This window comes from Papaver somniferum, chromosome 2 (genome assembly GCF_003573695.1).
Source record: "Papaver somniferum cultivar HN1 chromosome 2, ASM357369v1, whole genome shotgun sequence".
Classification (NCBI taxonomy): Eukaryota; Viridiplantae; Streptophyta; class Magnoliopsida; order Ranunculales; family Papaveraceae; genus Papaver; species Papaver somniferum.
Window position 1 is genome coordinate 214,113,533 of NC_039359.1, and position 18,284 is coordinate 214,131,816.

Consider the following 18,284-nt stretch of genomic DNA (forward strand, 5'->3'; position numbering starts at 1 on the left):
GCTCGGATGGCACAAGTCGGGAAAAATGATGATGGACGTGTACCCATATGCTCATCGTCGGATGACAGGGGATCCTGAATTGAATTATGAGAAGAAATGGATAAACTCAGAATTGGAACATCCATTTCCATTATCAGTGGCTGCGTGACGAAAAAAAAAGATGGTTCATCCAAGTCAGATGAGCTGAGTCAGACAGCTGACTGGGATGAACCAAGTCAGCTAGTTCCAAACTCACTGCAACAGCATCACAAGCAGCAACACAATCACCCTCTAGTAACCATTATCTCATTCCAATTGTTTTTACTAGCGTCTATCTCACCCACAACACTACAGATTATCCTTTCAACAGCATACTCACACAATCTGATTCAATTTCATTACCCCTTGTAATATGATCCGGACTGACTGAGTTTGCAGGTGACGACTCACTTACACACCACTATTCTCAGATCTAATTTCTTCGTCTCTTAACCAGAATCACTCAAAATTAACATGTCAAATTTATAACCCCAAACTACAAAACAAAATCAATGATTTTCATCTAAAATCAAATCACTACGGATTAGAAAACCCCACCAGAAATTAGGTATGTCAATAAAACCTCTAAAATAATGAAATGAACTAATTACATGCACCTGGTTCATTCCTAAGGGGATCACAACAAAAAATAGGTAAGAAGAAAAAACCCAAATGCATCTATATGCAGTGATTCACTTTGTCCACAAATGCAGCTGAATCCTAGGGATTTAGATGCCAACCTCTCATCAAATGATATACATATAAAAAATTTAGACTCCATTACCTTCAACCACTTCATTTTCATCAAAACCATTCCCTATTGTACGTTTTCTACTCTTCTTATTTGAATGCCAAGTCTATGTACGCACATAACTCCCCAAGTTGAGTCAAACTAAGCTCTCCACGTAAATTGCTGATTGATCTCTGTTTCTTCTGACTGACCCTGCTCCAAGTCCCAGACGCTGTAATAAGCCGTGGTGCCTTCTCCATCATTACCCAAATCCCGAAGAAAACGTTCCCTGTCAAAAGCAGCTTCTTCTTCTTCCTCCTCCTCTTCCTCTGCACGCTGGGGCCATCTCTCAGCTACAAGCCCCAGCCTGGCAGTAATCTCTGCAAAACCAGGCCGATCCCTTGGATCAGTGCGCGTGCACTCCATTGCAAGCCTCACAGCCTCCATTAAGGCCCTGCGCATCCGGGTCGAGTGACCGGTCGACCAAAGCTCTCACATTCTCCATGCCCCTCTTGTAGACGGGACGAAAGCGCATCGCCAAATTCTTCCCTGCCTGACCATTGTCCACTGTCGTCTGACCTGTAATAAGTTCTAAGAGAACTATGCCAAAAGTGTACACATCAGCTTTGATCGACAAATGACCAGTCATTGCGTACTCAGGCGCAAGGTATCCACGAGTTCCAGCTAACTTGGTCACCACCGACTTCTCATCATCTGTCATTGCCTTCACCAGGCCATAATCCGAGATTTTGGCCCTCATATCCCTGTCGAGTAGGATATTTTTACATTTTACATCCCTGTGTACAAAGGCCTCCCTGGACAGACTGTGGAGGTAGTGCAAGCCCTTAGCCACATCTAGCGCCACTACAATCCTCTCATCCCAGCTCATGGGGTTGCCACCAGTGTCAATCCACTCAAAGAGCTTTTGGTGTAGTGTTCCGCTCTCCATGAATTCGTAAACAATCAGATGCTCAACGCCTTGGTTACAGAACCCAATCACAGATACGAGGTGTCTGTGTGTCATCTTCAAAATGGAGAGCTCAGCCTGGAACGCCATCAACCCAGCTACGTCTAATATGAGATTCAGCCTCTCAACAGCAACCTCGGTCCCGTCCGGAAACTTCCCTCTATAGACCTTCCCAAATGCCCCTCGCCCCCCCCTCGCCTAAAATTTGTTCACTGAAGTTTTGCGTTACCTCTTGTAGGAAACCAAAGGAGAACTCGCCTTCCACCCTTGAAGAGCAATTACCAGCTTCGGTGTTGTGCAGCTGAATAGTGGGCTGGCGCACAGCATTACCAGCTTCGTAGGCTGCATCCGATTAGCCAGCTGGCGAAGCTTCCAAAGTTTGCATTCCTTTGCCTGTACGTACTAGCATCTCCAACCGCTTCTTCTTCCTTCTCTGGAAGTAGCAGAACACAGCAACAACAACACAAATTACAAGTACAACTGCTACCACTATCCCAGCTATCGCAGGTGCCGATAACCCATGATGTCCTGCATGATCTAGAGTACTATTGGGAGAAGAGGAAAATAAGGTTGGTGAATCAGCAGCCATCTGTAGAAGTACAATAATAGATACAATTCAGATGCCGTACATATCAAGAGTAAAAAAAACAGTATGTTCTCTAAACAGTATTTCAGATGCCGTACATATCAAGAGTCAAAAAAACTTTGTTTCGGATTATGGTACATGATGCTAAGTCATAAAATCCGTAATCAGTTAACAAAGGTACACATTTAAACATCCACAGTGGCCAATTCTGACATCAAAAGCTTCCAGGACATGAATGCGGCATTACTCTCAATGTGGTTCCCTAAACAAGCAAGCAACTAGCAAAAATAATAGATAAAATTCTAATTAGGCGTTGTAACTATCACTTATGTCTGTTAATAACAATATCATTAGTTTAAGTCGCATGTTAATTAAAGTTATGCAATGCTAATATGGGGCGACTGCATCTTTTTTTTTTAATGTTTTGAATCATAAAAGACAATTAATTGAAATTCAAAAAATCAACACAATTTCCAATCTAGATAGAACTCTAACAAAGGGTTTCATTTTGGTTACTGCCTCGATCTTACAGACCTATAGATTGCTGAACCCTTTTAGGAAAATGGGGCATCTAATAGTGAACAATCGAAATGTAATCTGCAATCAAATTCACAAAACAAAAACATGAGCTTCTTTTACCTCCAAAATGATGAATGCCGGAAGCTAGTAGTGAGAACCACCAAACCTTCTTCTCTTGATCAGCTAGTAGTGAGAACCACCAAGAAGCTAGTAGTCAAAAAAATCCGTTATCAGTGAACAAAGGTACACATTTGAACATATACAGTATGGCCAATTCTGACATCAAAACCTTTCAGGACATGAATACGGCATTACTCTCAAAGTTGTTATGGAGACAAACAAACTTATGGAGTGAAATCAAATCATTACTGAAAAAAAAGGTTTCTGGTTTAAGTTGTTATGGAGAGAGACAAACAATCAAGTTATATATTAGGGAAAGAAAAACATACAACTTACTTGTATATTTCTTCAGGTTTAGGAATTAGTCTGATCATGGAATGGTTCTTCAAATCGATTTCCAATTCAGAAACTCTTGTGAAAATTCACAAAACCTGTGCAATAGGTTTTCTACTTGTGCAAACTAATCACAACATCTTCACTCCCTGCAAAAATTGAATCAAAAGAGAAATTAATCACAAAAATTGAATCAAAAGAGAAATTAAACACACTCATACTACTTGGATAACAACACAAAACCTACATGTCTACTTTTCTGGTATAAGAATTATTAGTCTGGTCTTCTCCTTCAATCAGTTTTTTCTTCAGATCTGATGAGTTGTAACAAAGACATATAAAACAAAAAGGAGGGAGTAGCTAGGATAATTAATGGGGGCATTGATTGTATGAAGAAAAAATGCTGCATTATTCCTTTGAGCTCTTCCATTTTTGGGAAGATAGGGAAGAACAAGAGGGAAGGAATTAAGTGATGGTGGGTCCCCGGTTGGCTATTTCTAACAAAGAGAGGGAAGAAAGAGGAAACATTTTACCTGTTTGTTTTAAATCACTATCTCTGGCTCCTCATATTTACCATGTCCCCCAATCTGATAAGGGCTCACCACATCCTCCTCCACTACAGCTACTTGTCTCATTTCACAGGATAAGGGCTCACCAGATTCTTCAACTTTCCGTGGTTACATTTTGATTCAAGCCTGAGAGTCTCTCATTTCCAACCGGAGGGTGTTTTACTGGAAATCCAAGATACACTTTTATCCCTGAGCCATTTATACCCTTTTCTCCCATGATAAAATTACATCTCTTGTCCGAGCCCTCTCTTCGTACTAAACTTACCAGCCAACATATCCATCTCGAAACCCATAAAATCATCACCTATCCTTGCTGCTGCCGATTCTTAAGGTTCCATACATCCACCAGTCGACCAGCTCCTTGCCTCGCTGCCATCTCAGCCAACTACATGTCCATCTCAGCCAACTGAGCTCCATTGGCAACACGTTCCTTGCCAGTAAAAATATCAGTAGCGCCATCTCGACGAACACCCATTCGTTCACCACTGCAATCTACTGCTTCGACTCAAACATTATTAAACAGAACCCATTGACTCAAATCATTTAACCACAAAACACCAGATTATTATCGGACCAAAAGCATCACAAGCACCCCAAATCTCAAGCTAACAGACCCCCACTGAATATACGATTAAACCCAATCTGGACTGCAAGATAAAACCCCATATACAATCAATATCGAGTACACCATCCAGCCACAAACTTCCATCCATCGATAACCACCTTTGCCTGTTATTTCAGCCATTAAGAACAATCGGAACCTTGAATCCATTGCTGTTGTTTCTCGACTAGCCAACGTCACCTAAATCTGTTGTTGGAACTACCACACCCATCAGTTGCATCTCATGCAGATACTCTCTCCATCTCGGTTTGACGACAGCAGCTTTCTCCGACTGCCTACTACCAGCATTTTCCGTCTCGACTACAGTTCTTTCTCCACTTCACAGACATCTTGTATTCCAAAACTCCGAGCAGCAACCCACCAACCGAGACCCCGCACATCATTCACGACTACCAGCCACATCAATAACCTCAACTCTATCGCGTTTGATACCCAAACCTCCATTACAAGTTTGAATCACTGAACTTGCTACTGACTAACCTTCAACCGAGACTAAGGTAACCACTCCACTGCTACAGCCATCAATCAATCACAACCAAAATTGCCTGGGTAAAAACCCTTCTCAGCCTCTTAGCTCCATTACACAGCCAACAATTAATCTCAATTCCAAACAACAACTAACTGAGAATTAACCACAAACCAGCATCAACAACTTGCACATTGATCGTATTTCAATCCACATAAAACCCCCAAATCTATTCTTGGTGGTAGATGAAATCCATCACCAATCAAAACAATAACATATGCAGACAAACCCATTTGATTAATTCACCATCTTACCTTTGCATTCTATCTAGAATCCCTCGAATTAGTCCCAATCTCAGAAACCCCTGAATCCATTGTACATTCACTCCCTCTTCGTTTCCCTTTTCATACCAGCAATAACAACTCTTGAATCTCCTCCTTTCTCGCTGGTTCTCAGCTTCAAACCAGTCCACTTACTTCAGCAAATCGAACTCCTCAAAATCTTCAATTAAATCCAATTTCAGAAGAATCCCACCGTTACAAATTCAGCCAACACCACCTCTTTGCAGCTGTGGATTGAGACCAACCAGTTGCACCCAAATCTCAATCTTCAATCTTCTGATTTCGGGAGTGGAACTTGAACTCTGTAGAAAATCAAAAAACTGCTCGAAAGGGTACTTGAAATCTCAATCTTCAACCAGCTTAGTGATCAAAACCCAAGTTTGCGATAAGAGTACAAGCACGAAAATATTGTGGAGGAGGATTGGCCACGTCTTTCACCATCTTTGATGCTCTGTCCGGATTAGGTGGTCTGACCTAGAGCTGTCAAACGGGCAAACTAGGGTCAACCCGGCCCTAGTTTGCCAACCCGTACTAGGGTTAGGGTCAACCCTAGCCCTAGTACTATTCACGAACAAGCTCAAATTCCCAACCCTAGTCCTAGACGGGTCAACCCTGACAGGTTGGCGGGTTGGCTTGTTAATGTTATCAATTTAAAAATTAAATTTAAATTTAGGATTGTTTAGGATTATTCATTTAGTAAAGGTCGAACCTAGGTCAATTTGGTGTTTAACTAGAAGCCCCACCACTGAATTGTAAAGTGAACGTTTTTATTGCCACTTAATCAACGATATAGCCGGTTACGGCGCTTTAGTTTTCTTAGGCAGAGAACCCTAACATCAACTAAGCATTTTACTTTTTTTTTATCATTTTATAAGTTTAAATTAATGTGAGTAAGACTAACTCACTGTTTAAATTATGCTAGTCCTTTTATCAATTTAGGACATCCCGAATAAATATGTGATTGATGAATCTAAGTTGTAATTTAATTTATTGATTGATTATTTAAAATCTAAAAATTGTTATATTTGTTTGGGTAGATCCAAAATTAGCTTTATTTATTGATTTAAAATTAACTAATTCTAATATATGTTTGCAAATCATGGATTTTAAAGAGTTGGTGAGATTGAGGGATATGTTTATTAATTTTGACGGGTTGACGGGTAACCCGCGGGTTGGCCCTAGCCCGGCTTGTTTTCTAGTAGGGTTGTATATGCCAACCCTAACCCGGCCCGTTTAGACAACAAGCCAAGCCGGGCCGGGTTGAAACAAGTCGGGTTAGGGTCAACCCGCAAGCCGGGTTATAAATTGACAGCTCTAGTCTGACTCTGACCCACATAAGCACTTTTTTTTTTTTTGAAGAATGGAATTTATTAAATTACTAGTGAACTATTACACAAGGATAGTGAATTTGCCAAGATTCATCAATTACAATTAGTGCTGAACATGGTTTCGGTTTTCCGCTGGAACCGGACCAAACCAGACCAATTAGGAAGAAACCAAACCGAACCATTTACTAATGGATTGGTTATGGTCTAGAAAGTGGAAAACCAATAGTGTTGGTTTTGGTTTGGTTTAACTGATAAAACCGAACCAAAAACCATTGGAAAACCGATTAATTTTTAAACTTAGTTTCTATCGTTGATGTACAAGTATTAGATTCTACCCATTGATGTAAAGGATAAATAGAAACCCTAAATCCAATATTTCGTTATAATACTCTCCCTCTTTCTCTTTCTCCTTCTCTCTGCCATTACTGCTACTAGACTTTCTTCATCCCGTCTTCCTTCTTTTTTGTTTGTCAATAATTAAATTAAATTATATTATATATATCTTCTTTTGATCTCTAGATATAGAGTAAGCTTTAACTATTCTTGATAAAAAAAAATTATCTGTTTGTGTAAACCAATACTATCGGCACGATTTTTTTGTCTGTTAATTTGTGCAATTTTTCTTTTGGTTTGATATATAGAATTCTTGGTTAACCAAAAACCACTGGGACAAGCCGAAACAAGATGGAACCATTTGGAAACCGAACCAATGGTTAATGGATTGGTTTGGTTTAGATTTTTATAAACCGATAGTATTGGTTTCGGTTTTGGTTTGGCTAGAAACCGAACCAAAACCGACCATGAACAACCCTAATTACAATTAGATTGGCGAGCCTTGAATCTTTATCAACATGATATTGGTCCAGAATAGTCGTCTTCGAACATGAGTTGCATGGATGGGGGATGTTGGTGTCGAAGGTCGAAAGTCCTTCGGTCAATGCTTTCCACAAGAAAAGTTGTATTTTTGATGGATATGGCAATGCCCGCAAGAATTTATATGGAGGTAGAGGTGTTTAATGCAGTTGATCGAAGTTGCTAATCAGGTCTTCGTATCTTGTTGCTGCTCCTAGTGATATCTGTCTGCTCAGTGATATCTGTCTGCTCCTTTGTTTTTCGGCTTGATTCATAACTTCAAATTGAGTTTTTAGCACTAATTGCTTCTTGAGGTAATCTTGGTCCTTGAGAGAACAGTGCTAATAGTGCTATTACAAGAGTACTAAAATACCGAAATAAAAATACTATTAGACTCAACTAGATACTGCTATCAAAAAACTATAAGTAACTAAACTAAGAGATAGTATTACAGACTATGGAAACAACTTGCTGAAAAGATGAAGTACAATGAAATAGACTAAAACTAAAAACTGACGAGTAAAGGTGTTGAGTTCATCGACCCATACGCATACAAGGTACAAGTTTTGCTTGTTGTTGTGATACAAGACGAAGTAGTAGCTTGAAATATTCTTGTTTCCATCATGAGGAGAAGAAGAGCCTGCTTCTAGATGAAATAACCTTAGGATTCACCAGACTTGCACCAATGTTGGCAGTTAGAAATTCGGTTTGTATAAGGATAAATTAGAAACTGTAGTTGAATACTACCAATCTAATTTTGAATTGAGTTGAAAAAATTTCTGGGTGTCCTAAATTTAGGTGGGGAATTGATATGAAGCTGAAGAAACTAACCCGAAGATGATATTTTCTTAAGATGAAAATATTAAAGCTTAAAGAAAAATCCAGAGATTCAATTGGAAAGAACCCCTAACATGAAAAACTTCCAGAATGACCCAATTCCTCTTTAACAGAAACCAACAAAGGATCCCTGGAACGGCATACTAATTACTATGTGACATCCACTAAAACTTCGCAGACAAATCTGAGTTACAAAACCAGACCACAAGGAGCTCACCAATATTTTTTGAAAATACAGACTATAGAAACACAGGCAAGGAGAAGAAAACAAAAAATGACACTACCAACACTACCATACCAGAACTTTGAGTTGGTGGTTTGAAAACTTGCCTTACAACATTCAGATACCAAAACAAATAGGAAGACTAGGTGGTTAACAAGGGGCTTCACTAGACAAAACAGATGCAAAAACGAGGAATTGCTACCTACACAAAAACGCAAAACCAGAAAAGAGAGACCAAGTTGGTTACGAAGGATGATGTCAGGATCAAGGTTTCATGATTAAAAGGATAACTTACAGGATAAGACAAGGTATGAAAAACAAAAGGTTCACAGAGATTAAAACAGTCAAAGGTTAGATTAAATCTTCAGTCAAAGGATAACTTATTAGCCGAGCCCTCTTTCTTTGGTGCCTTGGCCCTTTTGACTAACATTTAGGTTGTTGATTGTTCTCGCAGCAAACTCTTTTCGGATTCTATATTTAGACGCTATTTATCCGGAGGATAATATTCATTTGTGTATTCTACAAAAACATTAAAATAGTTTTGTGCAAAAACCCTATTTTCCATATAACCCCATCCAATGGATAGAAAGCACGTCGTCGATTTCCTGCGAAGGGGTGCGTAGTTCACAGAAAACTCGGAAACAAAGTTCCTTTACAATTGAATATGCATAAGGGAATCTTATTGTTTAACAAAAATAAATTATGGTGTTCAACAATATAATCCATCCTTAAATAACGTCGGACTAACAAAAGAAAATAATAAAGAAGTCTACCCCAAAGAAATTATCCCCACTGCCTCACCACTAAATAACGAAAATAAATAATCGAAGAAGTATAGATGTCCACACTCAGTTAGATATATTCATAATTTTCATCGAAGTCTAATTACCAAGAAGGAAGACACTTGTACTCCCATAGATTTTAGACCCCTAAGTCTAATTGGGAATGAATATAAGATAATCTCAAAGATACTGGATGAAAGATTGAATATTGAAGACCATTATGCCTTCCCTTATATCTGACCTCCAAGGAGCCTTTGTTCATGATAAGCAAATTCTGGATGGTGTTCTAATAGCCAATGAGTGTGTGGATAGTAGATTGAAATCCAAAATTTCTGGAATTTTGTGCAAAGTTGATATGGAAAAAGCATTTGATAACATAAATTAGGGAAGCATTATTTTGTATTCTTCATAAACATGTCTTTGGTGAGAAGTGGATTGGTTCACTCCAACATTAAACATGTTGGATATTTTCAAAAGTGTTTTCCATATGTGTCTTCTTCTGTAGAAATTTGCAAATGCATAAAATATTTGCAATAGACTTGAGCATAGGCTAATCATTTGTTCTGTAAACTCTACTTCTTCGTAGTGGTCATGTTGTGGCTTCTTCAACCTGGCTTTAAGTTTCAAGTTTTTCCCCAATGCTGCTTCTCTGCGGTGGTCGTGTTGTGACTTCTTCAACCTGGATTTAAGTTTCAAGTTTTTCCACAATCCTACTACCTTCCATCTTTTTGCTCATTCATAACAACATCTGACATTTGTGGTTTTTCACGACAGTTAGATATTAACATTGTAAATACTTGAGATTTTCTAGTTGTGATTCAATGACCATTATGTTAGATGAAAAACCAATTTGTGGTCATTTTGAATACATCCAAGGGCATTGCATCAGACTATGCGGTCATCCATGAAACATAATGGATAAATCTCTTTTGCTCCCACACATAACATTTGTTTTCCTTTGCTTTTAGAAAACATGATATTGGTTGAGAACGTTTTCGGTTTGGTTTGGAAAATATTAGTTGTAATGTATCATTTCATTTAGAATTTAAGGAAAAACATGATCATTATTGATAGACAGATTTATGTGTCTGATTTGATATAGATTATCAATTTTATTGGTACCCTTTTTTGTACTTATTTTTGTATTTTATGTTTTTGTAGGTGTTTGGGGAGAAATAAAATTTTGCAGAGAAATTGGCTCGAAAAGTGGTTTTACACCCCATGAGAAAATTACTATAGGCAACCAAAAATGTCTTAAAGGAACCCCGGAGCCTAGTTAGCAATTCGGGACACGGAAAAAAGTTCAGGACGACAAACGTACGAGTATTATACGGTTTCCGGTCATTCGGATTCGGTCATAAAGTCAGTCTACGGTGCATAATACGACAGTAGTTCGGAACGACATATGTACGTGTACAATTCCTTTTAGACATATGAGTCCCAAACTGAAAATTCTAATAAATAGAAAGTTTATTTTCTTGGTTACATTGAATCAGAAGTATGATTTAAACCAAGTTTTATGTGTTATATAAATAATACATTAAAAATATATAAGAACAAGCAAAATAGCTCAATAACTCAATGGTTACAATCTTATTTGGCAAACTAAGGGTCATGAGATCAATTCCCTTTACTAAGGTTCAATGATAGTTCGAAAATATGATTCGAACTCGGTCAGTTCGAAAACGTTCGCGAATAATTTGTCGAATTATTAACTTGGCCGCGGAGGAGTGATAAAAAGCACCTCGAAAATTGTATATCTTCCCTCTATTTGGGTCAATCCCTATAACATTTGTATCTTTCTTGAAAGATTCACAATAATCTTGGAAAACCCATACCTATCTTCCAAAATTTGTGTCTATCTCGGAAGATCTTTTCATATCTTTCAAGATTCGTGTTTATCTCCAAGTGACTTTCAAAATAAGTGTTTGAGCTTCAATAATAAGACAAATAGGGTTTCTTTAATAAACCAACACCGATTGGGCTTCCAAAATAATCCAATTGAGTTTCAATAATAAGTCGTGGGTTTCTTTAATAAACCGAATGAGCTTCAATAATAAGCCACATGTTTCTTTAATAAACAACTGGTCTTCTTTAATAAACCGACTGGACTTCAATAATAAAGCAAGAGTTTCTTTAAAAAATTAACCGGGTTTCTTAAATGAACAGACTTGGCTTCAAAAATAAACCATGTGTTTCCTTAATAAACCAACTAGATCTCTTTCGTAAACCGGGTGGGCTTCAAAAATAAATCGATCAGACTTCTATAATAAACCATGAGTTTCTTTAATAAACCAACCTGGTTTCGTTAACAAACTGATTGGGGTTCCAAAATAAGCCGTCTGGGCTTATATAATAAGCCATGAGTTCCTATAATAAATCATGGGACTCCACCATAAACCAAATAGGCTCCCACAGCTAGGCGAATGGATAACTTGTGTGGCATGCCGTGCACCATTTTAAATGGTACAAACACACACAATAACAATAACAATAATTCTATTCAACCCACCAAGTCAAACCCACTGTTAAACCCACCACTGACATGACGCTGACGTGTATTGACTTTTCTGTTTTCTTCGTTTTCTCTTTCTGCTAACGTGTTTAGTTCCCTTTTTCTTTTTTCTAGATCAAATTTGGCAAAACAAATTTTTCCTTCATCTCTCCCTAGTTCTGGTTGTAACAAAAAATCTTCAATCATCAAATCCATGGAGCAAAGGTGTTTAGTACTTGATCAAAAAGGGTTTTCGCTTTGTTAATAGCGTTTTAGGTTTCTTATCTCTCTTGGATCCAACTCAAGAAAACCCCCAAATCGCAAGCTTAACAACAAAACACGATTCCGTTCCTTACAACATTTTGTGACGCGTTTATCCAAAGGAAAAGTTAGTTTTGTTGGGAAGTCTCATCTCTAGTGTGGTCATGTTGTCTATCTAAGGGTTTTTTTGTGCACTCTATCTTGGTGGGAATGTTTATGTGTAGATGAAAGACCATGTTTCTTTGTGTGCATGTAGTTTCGGATAGTACCCACTAGACAGTATAAAGTCTCTTCTTTTTGGTTAAGAAGGAATCTTAATCTTCACATCAAAGACCTCCTTCATTTGATGACTGATTATGTATGAATACTGATAACGTAGTAGTCTCTTCGTACTGTAATGCAAATTGAGATGTAATGCAGTATGAAATTTTAAGCAAAAATTTTATGGAGAGCAAAATGTACAACAAATGCACCTAAACGGGGAGTCATAACCCCAAGAATATTAAATACATAGATGGGAAATAAAAAAAAAAAAGAAAATAGGTAGTGATCAACTATTTTTGTTGTAAAATTTCTGCGACTTCAGCATTGTCAGACCAAAGAACACCTATAAGAACAAGTAGAAGGTTATTATACCTCAATTCTATAATTCTAATGAAAGGTAGACAAAAAGTGTAAAAGGAGTAACATCTCTTTCACATGTGAAAAAATAGAAGAATAATTATCTAAACAAAGGTAGATACAATTTGATTGTAATACAAGACCAAACACACATATATATCCAACCGCTATGTATGAATCACCATCACCTTGGATGCTTGAACCATTTTTATACATAAAGGAAAGTATCAATCAATTTCTTTTTAATTTTTAGGGATGCAAAGAGTGGGTGCACAGAAGTGTCAGACCTGAGAGGTGGTAAATCACATAGAACTAAACAAGCCAACAAGTTCCAAAAGAAAATTTGCATACCGCGGCATCACTGTCACCTCTGCGAAGATACCAAACTCAAAAGGAGTCACAATAGGAGGTAGACAGACTAGTTTAAGAAGTGGCATGACCTCTTTTGTCATGGATTTTAAAACCGAACTCCTGAAAAACAAATTTAATTACATTTCTTTACTGCTACTTAAACTAAAGCAATCATAAATCTAAAGAAACCATGTTCCAGGTTGATTGGTAGCAATTTCTGTAGGGACTGAATCATATCCATCTATCCAAGCATCAGTGATGCCATCACCAATGTGTGAAGGATGGTGCCAAATGTTCTAAGAATTAACAGTTATTGGTTCCAAGTAAAATCAGAAAGAAAGTCAATACCAACAGTAAAAATCAACGGGAAAATTTTGCGAGAGCCTTGGTAACTTTGCATTCATCCGTATATAACGATGATATGCAGTAGAAACTTGAAATCAAAAGAAAGTAAAAAAAAAAAGAACACAGTCCTACTCCTAATTCTAGCTCATTAAACTTAGGATATCCAAGAAACTGCTGGATACCGAGGTCTAATTGTTAACACATCCAATTAAAGATTTCAAATTTGGACCAAAAGTATGAAGTATTTTAAAGTTCATGTGAGAAATATCAGACATGCTAGAAGTTCAAGTAACATAAACTTTTCAGTAGCACTATCTGTCAACTTCATAGACAAATCCTTGGGACACAACACGCATTCTATTGTTCTAATCATATTTCTCACAATCCTACTCAAAATTCAAGGCACTTTACTATGTGTACGCATTTGATTTTTAAAAAGACTATCCATTTGATTACAACAAGATTTCCATTGTACCAAAATCTACCACACACTCAATTTCAATTTCAAATTCTAATTAGGGTTTCAAATAATGAAAAAATCATTTACAGAAAGTAATACTTACACGATTGCAGAGATGCTGCCTCAAGTGTGGGGATATTTGTTCACAATGTTCGGTGATATTCCAACGTTGTTGTTGTTGACCTTAATGATATCTCCGACGCCCATGATTTAAATGATTATTGTCATCAAGAGGAGAAGATTGAAAACAGAGAATAGCAAAAGAAAACTCAAGCCACGTCATTGCCACCTCAGCGGTGGGTTTGACGGTGGGTTTGAATTAGTGGGCTAAACAAAATTATTGAAACAATAAACACCGATATCCAATGGTCGTGGAAATCAATGATCTCTAATAATACTCCTATTTTTATACATCATCGCATTCTGGTTATTATTTAGATTGATAGAATCATTGGTGCTGCCGAGTTTCAGACTCAGCTCAGGTCATTAGTACTATTTTATGGAAACTTCATCACTATATTGCAACGAAAGCAAGCTCATGCTGCTGGAATATTTCCACACCGACCTCTTCAAAAATTGTTTTAGAATTTTTGCATGTCATACAGTAGGAAATGGCATATGCAGCCCATTTGTTCAAGGACCTATGCGGTTGGAGATATTGTATGATCAAGTGGTCTATACGGTTTCACGCCCAATAGTAGAAAGCCTAAATTGGGAGCCATGCCTACGCATATTCTTGTAAAATAGGCAAGTCAAAAATTGTTTACAACATTAATAATTAGGCTTCAAATAATCAGAGATGGATTTTAGCGGAAAAGTCTTTTTTAAAGTTATTTTGCCGTCATTTGTGTCATGGCTAAGGTTGAAAGTTGTTGGGACTCGGGAGGGTGAGAGATACCAATTATTGGGACATTTTTATGAATAAGTACTCATTTTCAAACTTTTAAAGCATCTCTGGATCTGAAATAATGAAACTCCTCTTGGACAAGTTATAACGCCCAAAGTTGTACATCTCATTCTTATTCAGTTTACTCCGATATCTGATAGTTCCATAAATTTTGATCTAATCATACAAACTAGATAGTGATTTCGATATAAGTTTATAATTAATAACTAAACTTGATGAAGAAGAACTGGTGTGCGACACACCTTTTATAAGCGCATATATAGATAAGGAAATTAAAAGAACTGAATCTCATCACAATCGCTGGCCACTCATGTCTTGTGACTTTGTGATCCTACATGAAACTCATGCACTTCATGGATGCAATTTGAAAGGCTAATCTTGTATTAATACTCGGTTCATACCCCTTTCTAAAGATTTCGAGTTTTGGGAATAGAACCAAATAGAAAAAAACGATCAATCTTACATACGGAACTCCGGAATGAACAATCACATTCTATTCATCTGTGCTATATTTTCCATTTTGCATTTCCAGAAAGAATTAGTATGTCAGCCTTATAAGCTATAACGTACTATGACTAGATTGTCCACCTTTCAATTCTCAAAAGGGAAAGAAGTTTCACATTCTAGAAGTTTCACATTCAAGTTGGTTACATAATAGAGGCATGTTTCGTGGTGTATTTCCTTAATTCAATTTGCTATCAGTTGGAAAGAAGTTTTATTCCAACCACCTTGAGGCATCTAGATGAAGGTGTTGGAAGTGTTTCGGGGTTGCTTCTTTCTGCTTCCCTTTTTGTTTTTAGTCAATCTTTGTTAGAGCTCATATATCATGTACGTACTTTGAGTATTTAACCCTCTTTATATAAAAGTTTAATTTATTGATAAAAAAAAAACCTAAAAGTTTACACTTGACTGAACGCTAATTTACAACAAAGGCTGATGCTTCAAACTTAGAAACACTGATCGAAATGGAAGAAATGACATTTTCATACAGGACGACAACTACAACAAAAGATACGACTAAATTTAACATGTTCTAAAGCAGAAATATAAGCATTTATTTTTCTTACAAAACGGCATGGATTCATAGCTGTGGGCACCTTGGACTGAAAAAGCTTGAAAGAACCATAGAGTTTAGGATTTCGAACATGGAACCAGGTTTCATGCATCGAGGAGTCTTGTACTGTGCAACTGATGAACCTTGGTTGATTGCATGATCCATCAGCTTACAAAACGTTCTTGTCTCTACAATATTTATCTCTAGGGGTCCAATTAATTTCTAGTTAGTGCGCATATAACGATACTCATAACCGAGGAATTCTTCCATTACCAGACAACATTCCTCAAGCACTTTCTGAGGAATTACGGCATTGTTATTGTTTCCCTGAAGTTCCCAATAGAGCACATAGTGGCCTGGAAAAGTTGATGTATCAGCAAAACTAGTGTATTCAACAAGAGAGACATTAGACATAATCATAAGATGGTCAACTGCATTTTGAAGCTCAGTTTCGTTTGTCTTGTCCATATCAATGCTTAGAACTACATTATTTCTCCGCATGAAATTAAACTGAGGAGCATTGTTCTTGAACCCAGCAACTCGTAGCACGTCTCCAACTCTATACCGATAAAGTCCTGTGCATGAAACATAAGCATATGATAAGTAAGTACTTGATGAAATTAGTATATAGTCCAAGTTCTTGAATATAATCAAGTTACCTGCATAATTGGTGACAACAAGCTCATATTCTCGTCCAAGCTCAACCTTGACGAGATCAACCAGTTCTGGATGATGTTGTTTTTTCTCCTGGTTGCAGTTGTCCTTTTGATTATCATCTTCCCCGAGTATCTGAAAGGACTCAAAATATGCCATTGTAGGGATAAGGGTGTAAGAAACTTCAGGTGGTTTAGTTAGAGGGTCAAGGTTTATACCTAAGAAGCATTCTGAACATGCGTACATATGGCTAACAATGGGAAGACCATTACTATAAAAATCAATGTTATCGATGTGATGAGACATTGTCCCAGTAATGATGGTGACGATGCACTTAGCATTAGGCCATAACCTAGACACTATGCCTTCCCATGATGAATCTCTCTTACACTCATGCTCGATGAAATCAGCAAGTTCGGGGTTTGTCTTGACTAGTATTTTCATGACCGCTTTTCTCACCGATGGGTCAGTGATTTTAGGGTGGTCTTCTGCTATAGTTCCATGTCGGATATCATCACATAGAAGGGTCCAATGTTGCTGTAAACACTTAACGGCTACCATAAAACCCGAAGCGAAAGCGAATCCTAGGCGAAGAACTTGTTTGTTTTGATATAGGCCACAAAGTAATTGAGAATATAGACTTTGATGAGTATCCTCACATAAAATGGTTTCTATTGGGCTAGTGTAATTAATATTACTAGACAAATTTCTGGAGGTTTTGGCTACGCTTGTAGATACTAAAGATGATATTATTCCTCCTGGTGTTTCAGTACATGGACTTACAAAAATAATCTGCATCGCCTTTCCTTTGTTTAAACCAGGAATATGCTGATTTAAAACCGGAATTAAGAGGGAGCAGAATTGTCGTGATTTCTCAGCTTGTTCTTCTGTTGATGGTATTAATTTACTCATTCTAGATGAAGTTCCCGTGCTACGGAAAAACTGAGAAATAGGCGATTTGCAGAGAGTAGATGAAATACTATTACCTTTAGCGATGAACAGATCAATGTCAGGTTTTAGTTCTTCATATGTAACCACGGGAATGATTCTCTTAAATGTCTTACGATCTGTTTGTCCGTTTAAACCATGTCTTTGTAAGTAGTCGACTTGAGCATTACAAGATAAGATTTATGCGAGAGCTTGATTTTGAACTTCATCGGCATTAATTGTAATTTCTTCAATGAATTTAAGTGCTTCCTTGTTCTTCTTATCATGGTAATGTTCATCAATAGTATCACTGCAGTTGGCAATATTACTGTTTTCTGCAACAGCTATGGAATCATCTATTGCATCCGGTATATCCATCTTTGTTTCTGATGAACAGATTGAGAAAAAATAGATGATACTAAGATCGGAGAATGAGTTGATTAATAAAAATAGAGCAGTTAGATCTAATTTGATGCTCTAATATCATATCTAAGAGCAGTATCAAGCTCATCTGTCTCGTCAGACAAATGTAATATTCCTGTTGCAACCACTTTTGGAAGGCGTACATATGACATGGGAAACATGCAGTTAGGCGGGACTCAAGGTAGAATCATTGACAAGTTTCATATAATAACCAGGATCTACCTAACACGTACTTTCAGTACACATCCCCAGATGTTATACACATGTAATAATGAGAAATTGACTATATATATAATATGACAAGGAATTAAGTGTCATTTTACTACCCATTTTGTTTGATCAATGGTACTTCAAATCATTGTATGTGATGTTCACCATAGAACTTAGATGCCTTTATAAAGAGAAAGTGATATAGAGAAAGTGATATGCTCGAATAATTCCGATAGACTCCGATGTTTGTTAATTTTGTCTCCTGAAGAACTGATCAGGATGGT

General features: G+C 37.3%; 2 protein-coding genes and 1 long non-coding RNA gene across 3 annotated transcripts; all 3 read right to left on the minus strand.

Annotated features, from left to right (window-relative positions):
- Positions 1–910: 910 nt before the first annotated feature.
- On the minus strand, positions 911–1,805 carry LOC113352811 (receptor-like kinase TMK4). The gene is made up of 2 exons (XM_026596582.1): positions 1,187–1,805; positions 911–1,101 (listed from the first exon to the last, which is right to left on the minus strand). Exons 1-2 carry the CDS (start codon positions 1,803–1,805, stop codon positions 911–913), a joined length of 810 nt encoding a protein of 269 aa, XP_026452367.1.
- Positions 1,806–2,084: 279 nt separating this feature from the next.
- Positions 2,085–5,325, minus strand: LOC113350458. Its single transcript, XR_003360852.1, has 4 exons — positions 3,807–5,325; positions 3,277–3,422; positions 2,941–3,027; positions 2,085–2,304 (listed from the first exon to the last, which is right to left on the minus strand). It is a non-coding gene; the product is annotated as an uncharacterized LOC113350458 (long non-coding RNA).
- A 10,683-nt stretch (positions 5,326–16,008) lies between these two features.
- Positions 16,009–17,352, minus strand: LOC113352812 (indole-3-acetic acid-amido synthetase GH3.6-like). Its single transcript, XM_026596583.1, has 2 exons — positions 16,446–17,352; positions 16,009–16,361 (listed from the first exon to the last, which is right to left on the minus strand). Exons 1-2 carry the CDS (start codon positions 17,350–17,352, stop codon positions 16,009–16,011), a joined length of 1,260 nt encoding a protein of 419 aa, XP_026452368.1.
- Between the last annotated feature and the right edge of the window lie 932 nt (positions 17,353–18,284).

Bases quoted from the DNA above. Each gene is read 5' to 3' on its own strand.
- LOC113352811 (XM_026596582.1), bottom strand. From the start codon at position 1,805: ATGGCGTTCCAGGCTGAGCTCTCCATTTTGAAGATGACACACAGACAC. The intron at 1,102-1,186 runs GTGAGGCTTGCA...TGGGGCTTGTAG, and splicing joins GCAGGGCCTTAATGGAGGCT to CTGAGAGATGGCCCCAGCGT.
- LOC113352812 (XM_026596583.1), bottom strand. From the start codon at position 17,352: ATGAGTAAATTAATACCATCAACAGAAGAACAAGCTGAGAAATCACGA. The intron at 16,362-16,445 runs GTAACTTGATTA...TTTCATGCACAG, and splicing joins TGTTGTCACCAATTATGCAG to GACTTTATCGGTATAGAGTT.